We start from the raw sequence: 13,180 nt of genomic DNA, 5'->3' as shown, positions 1-13,180 counted from the left end.
AATGAATCTTCTCCTATTGAGCCTCCTATTATTCATTCTGATAATCTTTCTATTACTCTTTGGAAAGGTGTTAGGTCATGTACTCAACATCCCATTTCCCAGTATGTCTCTTATGATTGTTTACCTCCTTTGTATCATGCCTTTGTTTCGTCTCTTTCTTCTATATCTATCCCACAGAATTGGCAGGATGCATTCATGATACCTGAGTGGAAATGAGCTATGGTAGAGGAGATGACGGCTTTGAAAAAGAATGGCACTTGGGAGCTGGTGTCACTCCCAGAGGGAAAAAAATCAGTAGGAGGCAAGTGGGTTTTCACTGTCAAGCAAAATGTTGACGGTACAGTTGAGAGGTACAAGACAAGACTTGTTGCCAAGGGTTTTACTCAAACCTCTGGTATTGACTACAAGGAGATGTTTGCTCTAGTAGCAAAGAAGAACAGTGTGCGAGCTCTGCTTTCTTGTGCTACCAATTTGAATTGGCCTCTTCACCAGTTTGATGTGAAAAATGCATTCCTTTATGGAGAGTAAGAGGAGGAGGTGTATATGGATGTACCACCAAGTTTTTCTTCTTCTGAGACTGAGGGAAAGGTGTGCAAATTTAAGAACGCTTTTTGTGGGTTGAAGCAATCACCTAGAGCTTGGTTTGACAGTTTTTCAAAGGCTATGTTGAGATTTGGTTATAAACAGAGCCATGCAGATCATACTATGTTCGTCAAGGGAGGTGCTGGTAAGATTGTTGTCCTTATTGTTTATGTTGATGATATAATAATGATAGACAATGATATGACTGAGATTCTCAATCTTAAGTCAAGTCTGGTTCAAGAATTTGAAATTAAGGATTTGGGACCACCGAGATACTTTCTTGGAATGGAAGTGGTAAGGTCTGATAGAGGTATTTTTATCTCCCAACGGAAGTATATACTTGATCTTTTAGAAGAAACAGGTATGTTGGGTTGTAGACCTGTAATTTCTCCTATTGAGGTGAATCATCATCTTAATGGAAATGTGGGGGAGCGTACTGATAAGGAGAGGTATCAACGACTTGTAGGTCGACTGATATACTTAGCTCACACCCGACCGGATGTTACTTATGCAGTGGGTGTTATTAGTCAGTTTATGCATGACCTTCATACTTCACATCTGGATGCAGTTTATCATATCTTAAGGTATCTCAAATCAGCTCCAGGGAAAGAAATTCTGTTCTCCAATCATGAAAGAAATTCTGTTCTCCAATCATGGTCACCTACGGTTAGAAGCATTTACAGATGCCGACTGGACTGGTTCTGTGGATGATAGACGATCTACTTCTGGCTACTGTACCTTTCTCGGGGGCAATTTGGTTACTTGGTGAAGTAAGAAGCAATCTATGGTTGCTAGGTTTAGTGCAGAAGTTGAATATAGAGCTATGGCACATGATGTTTGTGAGCTCTTGTGGCTCCAAACCTTATTACGTGATTTGGAAATTTCTGATAATGGTCCTATGAAACTCTACTGTGATAATAAAGCTGCCATTAACATTGCTCATAATCCTATTCAGCATGACAGAACGAAGCATATAGAGATTGACAGACACTTCATCAAGGAGAAGCTGAACGAGGGTTTGATATGTATGCCGTTTGTGAGGTCTGAAAATTAGTTAGCTAACATATTCACAAAAGGGCTTGGTAGCAAGAGTTTTCACCCTATTGTGTTCAAGTTGGGCTTAATAGATATCTTCGCACCAACTTGAGGGGGAGTGTTAGATTACGGGTATATTTGTAATTAGTGTATTATTTGTTCTATTGTGTAACTAGTTTCATTCTCTAGGACCATAGTACAATTAGTTTATTGTGTTGTATACATATCTCACGTTAATGAGAAAATAACCCTAATTTTCTAGGTTCCCATTCCACACGTCTCTCTCTTCCTTACAACTTCACAATAAACAAGCGCACAACAAAATATGGCCAGGACCTAGTAAGCTATGCATCCTTTTTTATTTGTGCGCTAGGACTTGAAGGGAAGAAGTCCACTCCCATAGGACCGGTCGGGAAGAACCCCCCCACCCAAATTAAACATATAACACCAGCCCATACTTAACAAGACTATATACTAATAAAATTAGGTGCATCAAAATAACCCATTACAAAATGGTGATCACTAACCAAATGGATCTAAACAAATACTCCGATATATTTGATAGTCGAAGTAATCCAAAACTTTTTAACACAAATAAAATATGCTAGTCAACAAAAATGGAATAAATCTAACATTCCTTGAAATTAATTCATTGGTATGCTTATTCTTGTAAGCATTATCATTTCTTACACTAAACCCAACTCTCCCTCCATACCTGTTATAGAACTCATGTGCCTTGTCTTTTAAATCAAATAGCATGCTAAATTTTAGCTAATTGGCTTCCAATCAAAATTTCTCTTATCATCACCAACAATTTGATCAGACATATTTGCAAACCTCTCACAAAATAGAACATAAAAATCCATAAAAGAAAGAAGAACATAAAATGAATGAATAGCCAAATGATGTGAAACAAAGAGTAAACAAAATGAAAGGATCTTATGGATTTGTAAAAGATCATTCCCCCCCACCCACCCCCCAAAAAAAAAAAAAAAAAAAATAATAAAATAAAATAAAAAAAGAAAAGAAAAGAAAAAGTGAGAATGGGAGGGGTTGTAGTACACCTTCTTCACTACATCGTGTAGTGTGGCTGATCCGACCGTCCATCTCGGCACGGACAGCTTGGATATAATTTGAACTTCTACAAATTCTACATGTCTATTGTTCGGATGAAAATCCGAGCCGTCCATTGCTGAGATGGACGATCGAATTGACCGCACTACTTGTATAATAAGGGGGTGCACTACAGCACCCTCGGGTCCCAAAAAGTGTGTAAAAAACTCCATATCTATACCTTGAAGGAGAAGTCAAACATACTTTGTGATTCTATTTTCAATGGAATATTCTTGGTTGGCAAAATCATCATCAGTCATAATTGTTGTCGTGGATGTCGCCGCTGGTGGAGTTGTCTCTAATTTTGGTGGTTCAGATTAGGGCTGGCCCAATCCCAAGAGGCCTGGACTTTGGGCATTCTAAAATGGTCAAATTTTAGGGGCACTTTACTAATTTTTCTATTTGGGTTTGAGTAGAAGTCTTTTTTGGCCCAATAGAAGGAAAATAAAAAGAAAAAAAAGAGAGACCCATTCTAAGCTAAAACCGGTTGTGGCCCACACAGATCCAATAAGGTCCCAAAAAACACTTGCTTGACCGATTCCTAAACCTAAAATAATGGGTTGCCCCAAACGTAGGGCTGAGACCGATGTAGTACAATACCTGGTAAGACCGGAGTCGAATCCACTAAGAACGGTGAAGTGTGTGCTGTGGAACCTCGGATTGTAGTATTAAAATTAGCTCTTAGGTAGCCACCCCTTGTCTTTTAATTGATTAATTAACTAATACTAACAGATAACTTGCTCAAATGATAAAAAAGAGATGCACGGTCGTAGGGAATCCGACGCTCGCTACCCAATCAGAATTCACTCACTTTTCAAGGTTCTAAAAATGGTTAAATTTTTGGGGAGAATTGGAAACTCCGAAGGATGCGAATCCTAAAGTCGCCGATCCCGTACACAGCAGTGAACAGGTTTTGGTCCCCCGTTCCCGCTCACATGAGTCCCGGCAATGCCTCAGATTCGTCCAACGTTTTCACCAACTAAAATTATTTAATTAAATTAATGAACGGAAGAGCTGCAAGATGAATCCTAATTGGGTCGCGGTGCGCCTTTACCCAACGACCAGACCTCAGAAAAATTACTCACTCATTATTAAAAATAAAAAGAATAAAACCCTAGAATTAATCATGTTTTTTTTTAACCGGAGAAAGAAAATAAACGGAAGATAACAACTAATTGAATACCAATGAATAACTTTAATTAAGAATAAATATTGAAACTAGTTATCGAATGCTTGAATACTTGAACAAAACATTGAAAACTTCAAAGAAGAAAACTCGGAAAAAAAATAACCAATATTCGGAACCAAATCCTCCTGATCGTAGCCCCCGTTCTTTTTCTTTTTCTATCAGCTCGAAATAAAGTTGTGCGTGAGACCCAAGAAGGTATCACCGCAGCCTCCTTCCTTTTGTTCGTTCCTCCAGAAGTAAAATCTGTTGGGAAAAAAATATATACCGCAGCTCCCCTTTTTATATATGCTGCTGTACTCCTTTTAAAATACAAAACCCTATTCCTTTGCTTTTCGTCAAAGCCATGGGCCATGCCCATTGGGTCTCATACTCTTGCCAGGTCAAAGACTAAGTCAAATATAAAGTAATGAGTAGTAGCCCTTTGGGCCCACCAAAAACATGGATAACTTGTATTGTTCTGCTACAAATAACGCGCTCCACGATCATGTGCATAGTAAGAACATTTTTAAGGCCCAATCCTTGTAGCTCTAACCATTACTAGGAATGTATTCCAATATATTCTTCAAAATACCTACAATACAAAAATTAAGCATTAAGTTTCGGAGTAACAATATAAACGGACTTAGCAAGGATAAATTAGGGGGCACATATGTGAACATTTACGAGCCTATCACACTCGGTGGCACTTTTGTAAATAAGAGATCTAAATGGTCCATTTAATTCAAACCCTTCTCTTCTCACCATCTCACGTTTTGCCCATTTGCCCAAAACAAAACAAAAAAATAAACTGAAGAAAAAACAAAGAACGCAGAGCGAACGATTCGAACAAACAACGATTAGAACGAAGAACGAAGATTCGAAGAACGATTCGTTCGAACGAACAAACGATTCTCCCACGTTTTACCCTGAAATTGAAGACTTGGTCTGTTGGTGATGTCACTTTCACCAAGCGAAGGGGGAAGGGCACTGTGTTCGAGACTTCGAGGTAATTTTTTTTCTGGTCGGAGCTTTCAACAGTTGGTTTGTTGGTTATTTTATATTGCTTAAATGTTGAAGTCTGTAATTTAATATTGCTTATGAGAAGTGAGACTCTCTTTAATTAAGTTCAGTTGAGTAGTGATAGTGATATTAGGGCTTTTTTTATTCTCCACTTGATTTGTGTTTAAGCTTATTCGAAATTGAAATGCAAGTCTAGTATATACTAGTATAATACACATAGTGGAGTCTTAGAGTATATCTCTTCCATTCGCTTGCAACTTGCAAGGCTTCAAATTCATAAGTATTCTCTTATTATGGAGAGCCCTGGCTGGTGGTGCTTAGATTTGTACATATGTTGTAAAATGCAGAGCCCTAGCTGGTGGTGCTTAGATTTGTACTTATGTTGTTAAATGCAGAACCCTGGCTGGTGGTGCTTAGTTTTGTGCTGATTTAGTTGACTATCTAGAAAAGAATAAAGAAGCAAAAGATAGAAGCATTAATAAATTCTCAAAAATGGGCTATTAAAAAGTTCTTTTCAAGTAACGAAAATGTACAAAGCTCAGTCGAAGAACACGAAAATTGGGTGATTGATGTCGCTGAAAACTTGGTGAATGAAGAACAAGTAGAAGAAGAATGTGGGGATTTGGGGAGTGAGGAAGCCTATCAATGTATTAATGAGAGCAACAATGAAAGTTCGAGGGATGTCAATCAAAATGAAGACTTGAATGTTGAATGCACTCTTATGAACATTGATGATCCATGTAATTGAGATAACATGGATCAAAAATTAAGGGACTTATTGGTTCAAAGATGTCCCGTAAGAAAAAATGGTGATGTTACTTTTCCTAAGGATGACAATGAGAAGAGTAGACATTTCTCTTCTGTGCACTATATTCGCCATTTACCCAATGGAGAGAAACATGATAAAAAATGGCTAGTATACTCGAAGGCTTTGAATAAAGTATTTTGCTTTTGTTGTAAATTATTTAAGAATGAAGGAAACAAGACTCGATTGACTAATGATGGATTTCAAGACTGGAAAAATATTGGTGATAGGCTTAAAGGTCATGAAACTAATTGGGAGCACCTCACTTGGATGAACAAATGGATTGAGTAGGAGAGAAGATTTCAGAAGAATCAAATAATTGACAAAAGTGTTCAAGAACGAGTTATTAAAGAGAGGGAACATTGGAGAGGGGTATTACTGAGACAAATTGCTCTTGTGGAATCACTTGCGCAGAATAATCTACCATTTTGTGGAGAAAATGAGAAGTCTTACCAAAGGAATAATGAGAATTTTTTATGTTTTATTCAAATGATGGGAAAATTTGATCTAGTAATGCAAGAGCACTTGAGGCGAATTGAAAAGGGTGAGATTCATAACCATTATCTTAGTCACAAAATCCAGAACGAGTTGATATAGATGTTAGCGGCGGAAGTGAAGAGTAAAATTGTTGCAACAATAAAAAACGCTAAATATTATTCAGTTATACTTGATTGTACCTCAGATGTAAGTCATGAAGAACAAATGTCCCTTGTCATACGATTTGTGGATATTACAACAAGTGCAATAGAGGTGAGTGTGAATGAGTTCTTTTTAAAATTTTTGAACGTGGATGACACGACGGGATTGAGACTATTTTGTGCACTTCAAGAAGTATTAGTTAGCCTTCAGCTTAATATTGGTGACTTAAGGGGACAATGTTATGATAATGGCTCTGACATGAAAGGGAAAAATAATGGTGTGCAAACAAGGGTACTTGAAGTAAATCCAAGAGCATTCTATACGCCATGTGGTTGCCATAGTCTCAATCTTGTTCTTTGTGATATGGCCAACTCTAATCCTAAAGCAAAAATATTTTTCGGAGTGGTACAACATCTATATGTGTTGTTTTCCTCTCCAATCCCACGGTGGGCAATTTTAAAAGACAATTTGAAAGATGTGAAAGGTCTCATGCTTAAGCCATTGTCACAAACACATTGGGAAAGTTGCATTGAAAGCATCAAGCCGATAAGATACATCTCTCAAAACTAAGAGATGCTTTGGTAGACTTGGTGAATGACACGACAAAGTCGATAGCACAAAGTGAAGTTAAATCCCTTGCAAAGAACGAACTTGAGAATTTTGAGTTCTTGTTTGCCATGGTTATTTGGTACAAGTTGTTGTTTGCTGTTAACATCGTGAGCAAGTTTTTTCAAAGTGAAGACATGTACATAGACTTTGCTATCGAGAAGTTAAAAGGCCTTATTGATTATTTTGAGAACTACAGAAAAGTTGGTTTTTGCGGAGGCAATGGTTGATGCTACCGAAATGGTGAATGAAATGAGGATTGAACCTAAGTTTGTTGAAAAGCGCATCATTCAAAGAAAGAAGCAATTTGATGAAGATGTTAGGGACGAGGTGACACACTCTGCTGAAGAATCAATGAAAGTGAATTACTTCTTGGTAATTGTGGATAAAGCTCTTTCTTTCTTCAAAAATAGGTTCAAAAAATTTGAAGTGTATGAGAAAAATTTCGATTTCTTGTTTGATTTGGAAAAGGTGAGTTCGAGTGATGAATGCTTGAAAAATCATTATACCAACCTTAAAGAAATTTTAAAACATGGCAGGGTTTCTGATATTGATGGGAGAGATTTATATGTGGAGTTGAAATGCTTGAAACAAGTATTGCCAAGAGGAGTGCAGAAACCAATTGAAGTGCTTAGTTTTATCAAACTTATGGCAGACTCTTTCCCAAATGCATGGAATGCGTATATAGTGCTTTTAACTATATCGGTTAGTGTTGCCACGGGAGAAAGAAGCTTTTCAAAGTTGAAGTTAATCAAAAATTACCTTCGATCAACCATGTCACAAGAAAGACTAAATGAGTTAGCCATGTTATCAATTAAAAATGACTTGGTGAAAGAGGTGGATTATACAAATTTAATTGATACTTTTGCTTCTAGAAATGAAAGATGAGTAATATTCAAGTGATACTCATGCGTTCTTGAGACAATATGTATTTGTCTATTTGGAGACTTTGCATTTTTGTGTTCGTATGTAATGATTAGTAGAACTTTATATTTGTTTGGCTTTATAGTATTGTGATTGTTGCTGTAAAAATTGTTAAGTATTAACTCTTTAAGGGCACACTTTTTTTGTTGACCTTGAGCACTAAAAACCCTTGGGTCGGCCCTGGTTCAGATCTAATTAGTTAATGCACTTATCATAAATATTATCTGATGATGTGCAATTTGAAAAGTCATTTATAATTGTATCGAAAATGATGCAACAAGTTTACTACTTGTAGTGGCTTGGAACAAGCGGGCTCGGGCCGACCCCGAGGCAGTCACCGCTGCGTGCCTCCGATTGGCCCCTGGTGCCCCTTAGCGCATAGCTCCAAGCAATGTCCTTAGAGGTCTCGGGCACCTGGTGAGATGCTACTTGGTACATCACGAAGTGATCGTGCATAGTGTCTCGAATACGATCTCCCTCCTCGGTGGACCCTCGGGCATACGCGTCACCATGACGTAAGTCAAGATAGTTACAGCACGAGGATCGTCATTGGGGCTGATGTGGCCGTGTGCTCCGTAAACCGCCTTATTCCATACATCGCCTATGACATCACCCGAGCATACTCCAAGCAAAGTAAGGTCTATAAATACAAAGAGACTCTAACTTAGAGAGGTATGATATTCTACCATAACCCTAGACCTATTCACCATCTCTAGATCTAACTTGATTGTTGGAGGGTCACTGGGCTTCCACAGCCCTAGTGACTTGTTGCAAGTCCGATGGCGGGCGCGCGGAGCAGCGGATGACAGAACTAAAACCGACCCACGGTCAAGATCCCGATCAACTGATGCCCTACATTACTAGTGAAAAAGTGCCTTTTGTTTAGGGCTGCTCAAAAAATTCGGTGAACCGCGAAACCGGTCCGGACCGAACCGATCCGTACCTTTTGGATTTTGTCCGTGGATTAATAGTCCGGATACGGATTGAAAAATTAGAAAACTGTGGCTCGCGGTTCGGTCCACGAATTTTCATTACAAAACTGTGGATTAACCGAACCGGACCGTGAGATATTTATTTTAAATAAATAAATAAATAAATAAATATGTATATATATATATATATATATATATATATATATATATATATATATATATAGACACACACACATATATTATTTATATAATTAATAGTTCGGAATGTTAAAACTTTTTTCCACCAATTTTAGTATTTTAATGTTAAATTGTTGCCGTGCATTGCATTTGGATGGAAGATACAATTCTATCTCTTTGGTGTTATAGTTGTCCCCCGTTGTTTTTTTTTTCTTTTTTGTTTGGTTTTATGTTCTGTACTATAATGATACAATCTACTAGTATTTAGATTCTTTTGAATCTGATTTCTAAAGTAGACCTTTGGTAGTTTATGTAACAAATACTTTCTGGTGGTATTAAACTTAATTCTGAGTGTAACCTTCTTTCATTTTGGTGTAGGATATTTGCTTGAGCTTTATTTTCGCTAAAATCCGTGGACAAAACCGTAACCGATCCGTGAGTCACGGATTGGATTGGAACCGGACCGTAGGACTTTTGGTCCGGACACAGATTTCATTTTGTAAAAATCGTGACTAGCGGTTCGGTCCTCGAATTCTTAGAAATCCGAACCAAACCAGACCGCGAGCAGCCCTACTTTGTTGATTTGGCTTTCAAATTTGATCTGACTTTATTTTTACTACCTTTCTTCAAGATGATTTTAGAGTTGGAAAATCCAGTATCAGAATGAAACTTAAGCAACGGGCCTACAATTAGGGCTCCGTTTGTTTCGGTGTCATGTAAAATGGCTTTTTAGAAAACAAACTTCAAACTTCTATTTTTCGGTATTTAGTTGGTATTTGAAAAATATTTCAAAAATCAACAAAATAATGTAGAGAGAGAGAAGGGGGCTTAAACAGTGGAGAGATTTGAGAATATTGGAATTGAACATGGCTCAGGATTGACGATCGAGGAAATTGAGTAGTGAGAATTGCAGTAGAAAATAGATGGTTCATTTCGGAAAATAACTTACGGAAAATTTAAGGGTAAGTAATTTTCATCCAATTAATGAAAAATGTTTTACATGTAAAATATTTTCCTAATTTTTTATGCAACCAAACACCAAAAAATAGATAAAATATTTTACGCTCAAACAAATGGAGCCCAAATCTACCTCCATCGAGTCCTTCAAGAACTTACCAAATACTTGAGAATTCAAAAGTAGGACTTTGTTGAAATAATTTTATGGTAAAAAATACATATAAAAGGTATTTGATGATCAAATCTTAAAGTTTCGATCAGTATGAGGTTTTTTTTTTTAAAAAAGTTAGTTTCTCACATTTCTTTTTTTCGAATTTAAAGAAAGTTTCACTTGTTAGTTATGGACAGGGAGCTAATATTTTAGAGGACAAAAAATATTTTTAAATAGTGACTTAAGACAAATGACTAATTTTCTTTGGGTTTTAGTTTTACTAACTTTATTGAGATTTTTTCTAAATACGATCTCTGTTTTTCGCGCTATAATGATTTACGTGGTAGACATGAATTTCAAAAGTAAAAATTTCATTAAAGGAAAAAGTTATTCAACATTAAATGATTCGGAAGGAACTTATTCTTCAAATTTGAGGATCGATGAAATACTCTAATGAGGCGAATAACAAAGTGTTCAAGTTCAATTAGAAAACTCAACAAATTCGAAAAATATGTTCGTACATAACTTCTTTACGAGATAAGTCAATCACAAATAAGTTTCAATCTAGTCAATCACAAATTCATTTCCAGTTACTTAAGTTTTTAATAAACATCTTAAATTATTTAGCGGAAATTAGTTCTAAAGCTTAACAAATTTTTAGAAATAGTCAAGCTCAATTTTAATTTCAAAAAGAATCAATCTGAACTACTCCCTCCGTCCTTTTTTAAGTGTCCTACTTCGTAATTTCAACTTATTAAAAAGACATCATCATTATATCTTTCACATCAACTTTTTTCTCCACTTTCCCTACTTACCCATCATCATTACACTTTTACTCACTTACTTTTTAAAAAGAAATCTACTTTTAGGGATAAAATAGACAATACACCAACTTTTACCCACTAACTTTACAAAATAGACACTTATTAAAGGACAGCCCAAAATGAAATACTGGACTCTAAAAAAGGGACGGAGGGAGTAATACGTATATCTTAATGATCCCAACACGAATTTATGTATTCTTTTCAATCCTCAACACAAATTTATATTCTAACAACTCATTCGATTCGAACGCTTTCTACACAAAAAGAGGAAAAAAATTCACACTTTGTTTTTTTTTTGGGGAATTTAATTAGCCATCCTTTTTACCTTACTTATTTAGGTGTTCATCCTAATGTGTTTAAATACTTATCTTTCCATCCTCAAATTCAATTAAATCCTAAACTACCCTTTCTTTATCCTAACTTTTCAAATCTCTCTCTTTCTTTTTTAATCTTTTCTAATTATCTCAATTCTCTCTCCTCTTTCAAACATTTCTCTCACCTAATTTTTTAAATTTTTTCTCTCTCCTAATCTTCTCTCATATTTTCATTCCCCTAAAATCTGAAAATAAAACACGACTCTTATAAAAACGAATGTGTAAGCCAAAAAACATGACAAAACATGATCAATTAACAAAACATGGCAAAACCTGATCGATGTACATGAACAAAACAAGATCAATTAAAAAACATGACAAAATCAAAAAACATGGCAAGTTTCGAGAAATGTAGGTTTCGAACGAGGTAAATGAATAAAACATGATCAAATAAAAAACATGACAAAAATCAGAAAAAAAAAATGACAAGTTTTAAGAAGTGTAGGTTTCAATCGAGGTAGATAACAAAATATCATCAAACAAACATGACAAAAATCAAAAACTTATCCCACAAATACATCATGATAAACATGACATAGTTCTGCAAATTCATCGCGTTTCGTAAATTTCGAACCACCAGCCGTGGTTGAAAATCAATCAAAACCAATTCACAATATATATATAAAAAAAAAAAACTAAACTACAATGAAACTCAAAACAAACACAGAAACCATTGAGAATCAAAAACTGGAATATTAATTCTATACGTTACTTCGATGACTTCATCAAAATTCCTAGAGACTGATGCTCCAATTAATGGGGTAGATTTGCCATGGGGCTTCGTAGGGGTAGATCCAATACCCTTTGTTGCTCGTCTGCTACCTTTTTGGTTTGCATCGCTACTCACCCTCCGATCAACACTCTAGATCTACCGGATTCTCGAGAGATACGGCACCAAGCCATGAACTGCTCTTACCGAGTATGCCAATATTTATTTACCAAAGGGTCTTGACGAACTTGTTAAACTTCGGGCACCGGTACCTTCGCCACATTGTAACTTGTGCAACATCAGTTCGTGATGATTAATTTCGAGCGCACGATCGACGTCATTGCCTGCCGCGACGACGGCTTCATATCCCATCAATCCGCCGTGTTTTGTAACGCTAGAGAGAGAGAATGGATATTTTTTTCTCTTCTTTTGCTTCTTGTTTTCTTTGAACAACTTTTCTTCTGCTTTTGAATAGAAAAATGGCGTGTTCATCGAGTTTATGCCACGTTAATCAAGGGTGTGGATGATAATGAGAAGAGGCCACATGTTTTAGTTGTTAGATCATGACAGTATGGTGGATAGAAAACTCATTGAAAGGCTACTTACAAACTCTGCAGAATTCCTATCATTGTGGGTAAGTTGAATAGAAATGGTTTGAAATAGGATTTGCATAATCCCTTTAATCGTGGGGATAGGAAACCTATATCCCTAAAAGATCAGATTTGAACGAGGACGAGAAAATGGGATTTCCTAATTCCTGAAATGGGGGGTAGGGGCATGATAATTAAAGAAAATTTAATTATTCAATATACAAATATATATATATATATATATAGGGGTATAATGGGGTACGTTAAAATTTGAGGATGAGAACATAAGTATTCAAACTTGTTAGGATGAACACCTAAATAAGTTCCCCAAACAGGATGGCTATTTAATTTATTCTTTTCTTTTTAGTTTTGCATGTGAAGTTTTTTTTTTTTTTTAAACAAAATAAATCTTGTTCTACTAGTACTAATTTAGGAGAATGGGGATGAAGTTGGTGGGGGTTTTGAATCCTCACCTAGTGTAAGAAAAGCATAGTGTGTTCATCATTTAGCTGTCGCCCAATTTGCCACGTGTGAAATGAAATAACACTCTCATAATTATTTCAAAATTTTCTTT

General features: G+C 36.1%; 1 protein-coding gene across 1 annotated transcript; it reads left to right on the top strand.

Annotated features, from left to right (window-relative positions):
• The first annotated feature begins 7,208 nt into the window (after positions 1-7,208).
• On the top strand, positions 7,209-7,856 carry LOC131323746 (uncharacterized). The gene has a single exon (XM_058355591.1). The coding sequence runs from the start codon at positions 7,209-7,211 to the stop codon at positions 7,854-7,856; it is 648 nt and encodes a 215-aa protein (XP_058211574.1).
• The last annotated feature ends 5,324 nt before the right edge of the window (positions 7,857-13,180 follow it).

This window comes from Rhododendron vialii, chromosome 4a, assembly GCF_030253575.1.
Source record: "Rhododendron vialii isolate Sample 1 chromosome 4a, ASM3025357v1".
Classification (NCBI taxonomy): Eukaryota; Viridiplantae; Streptophyta; class Magnoliopsida; order Ericales; family Ericaceae; genus Rhododendron; species Rhododendron vialii.
Note: the sequence above shows the minus strand (reverse complement) of the source record. Positions and strands in the feature narration are given on the sequence as shown.

Coding starts and splice junctions, on each gene's coding strand:
- LOC131323746 (XM_058355591.1), top strand. CDS start 7,209: ATGGTGAATGAAATGAGGATTGAACCTAAGTTTGTTGAAAAGCGCATC.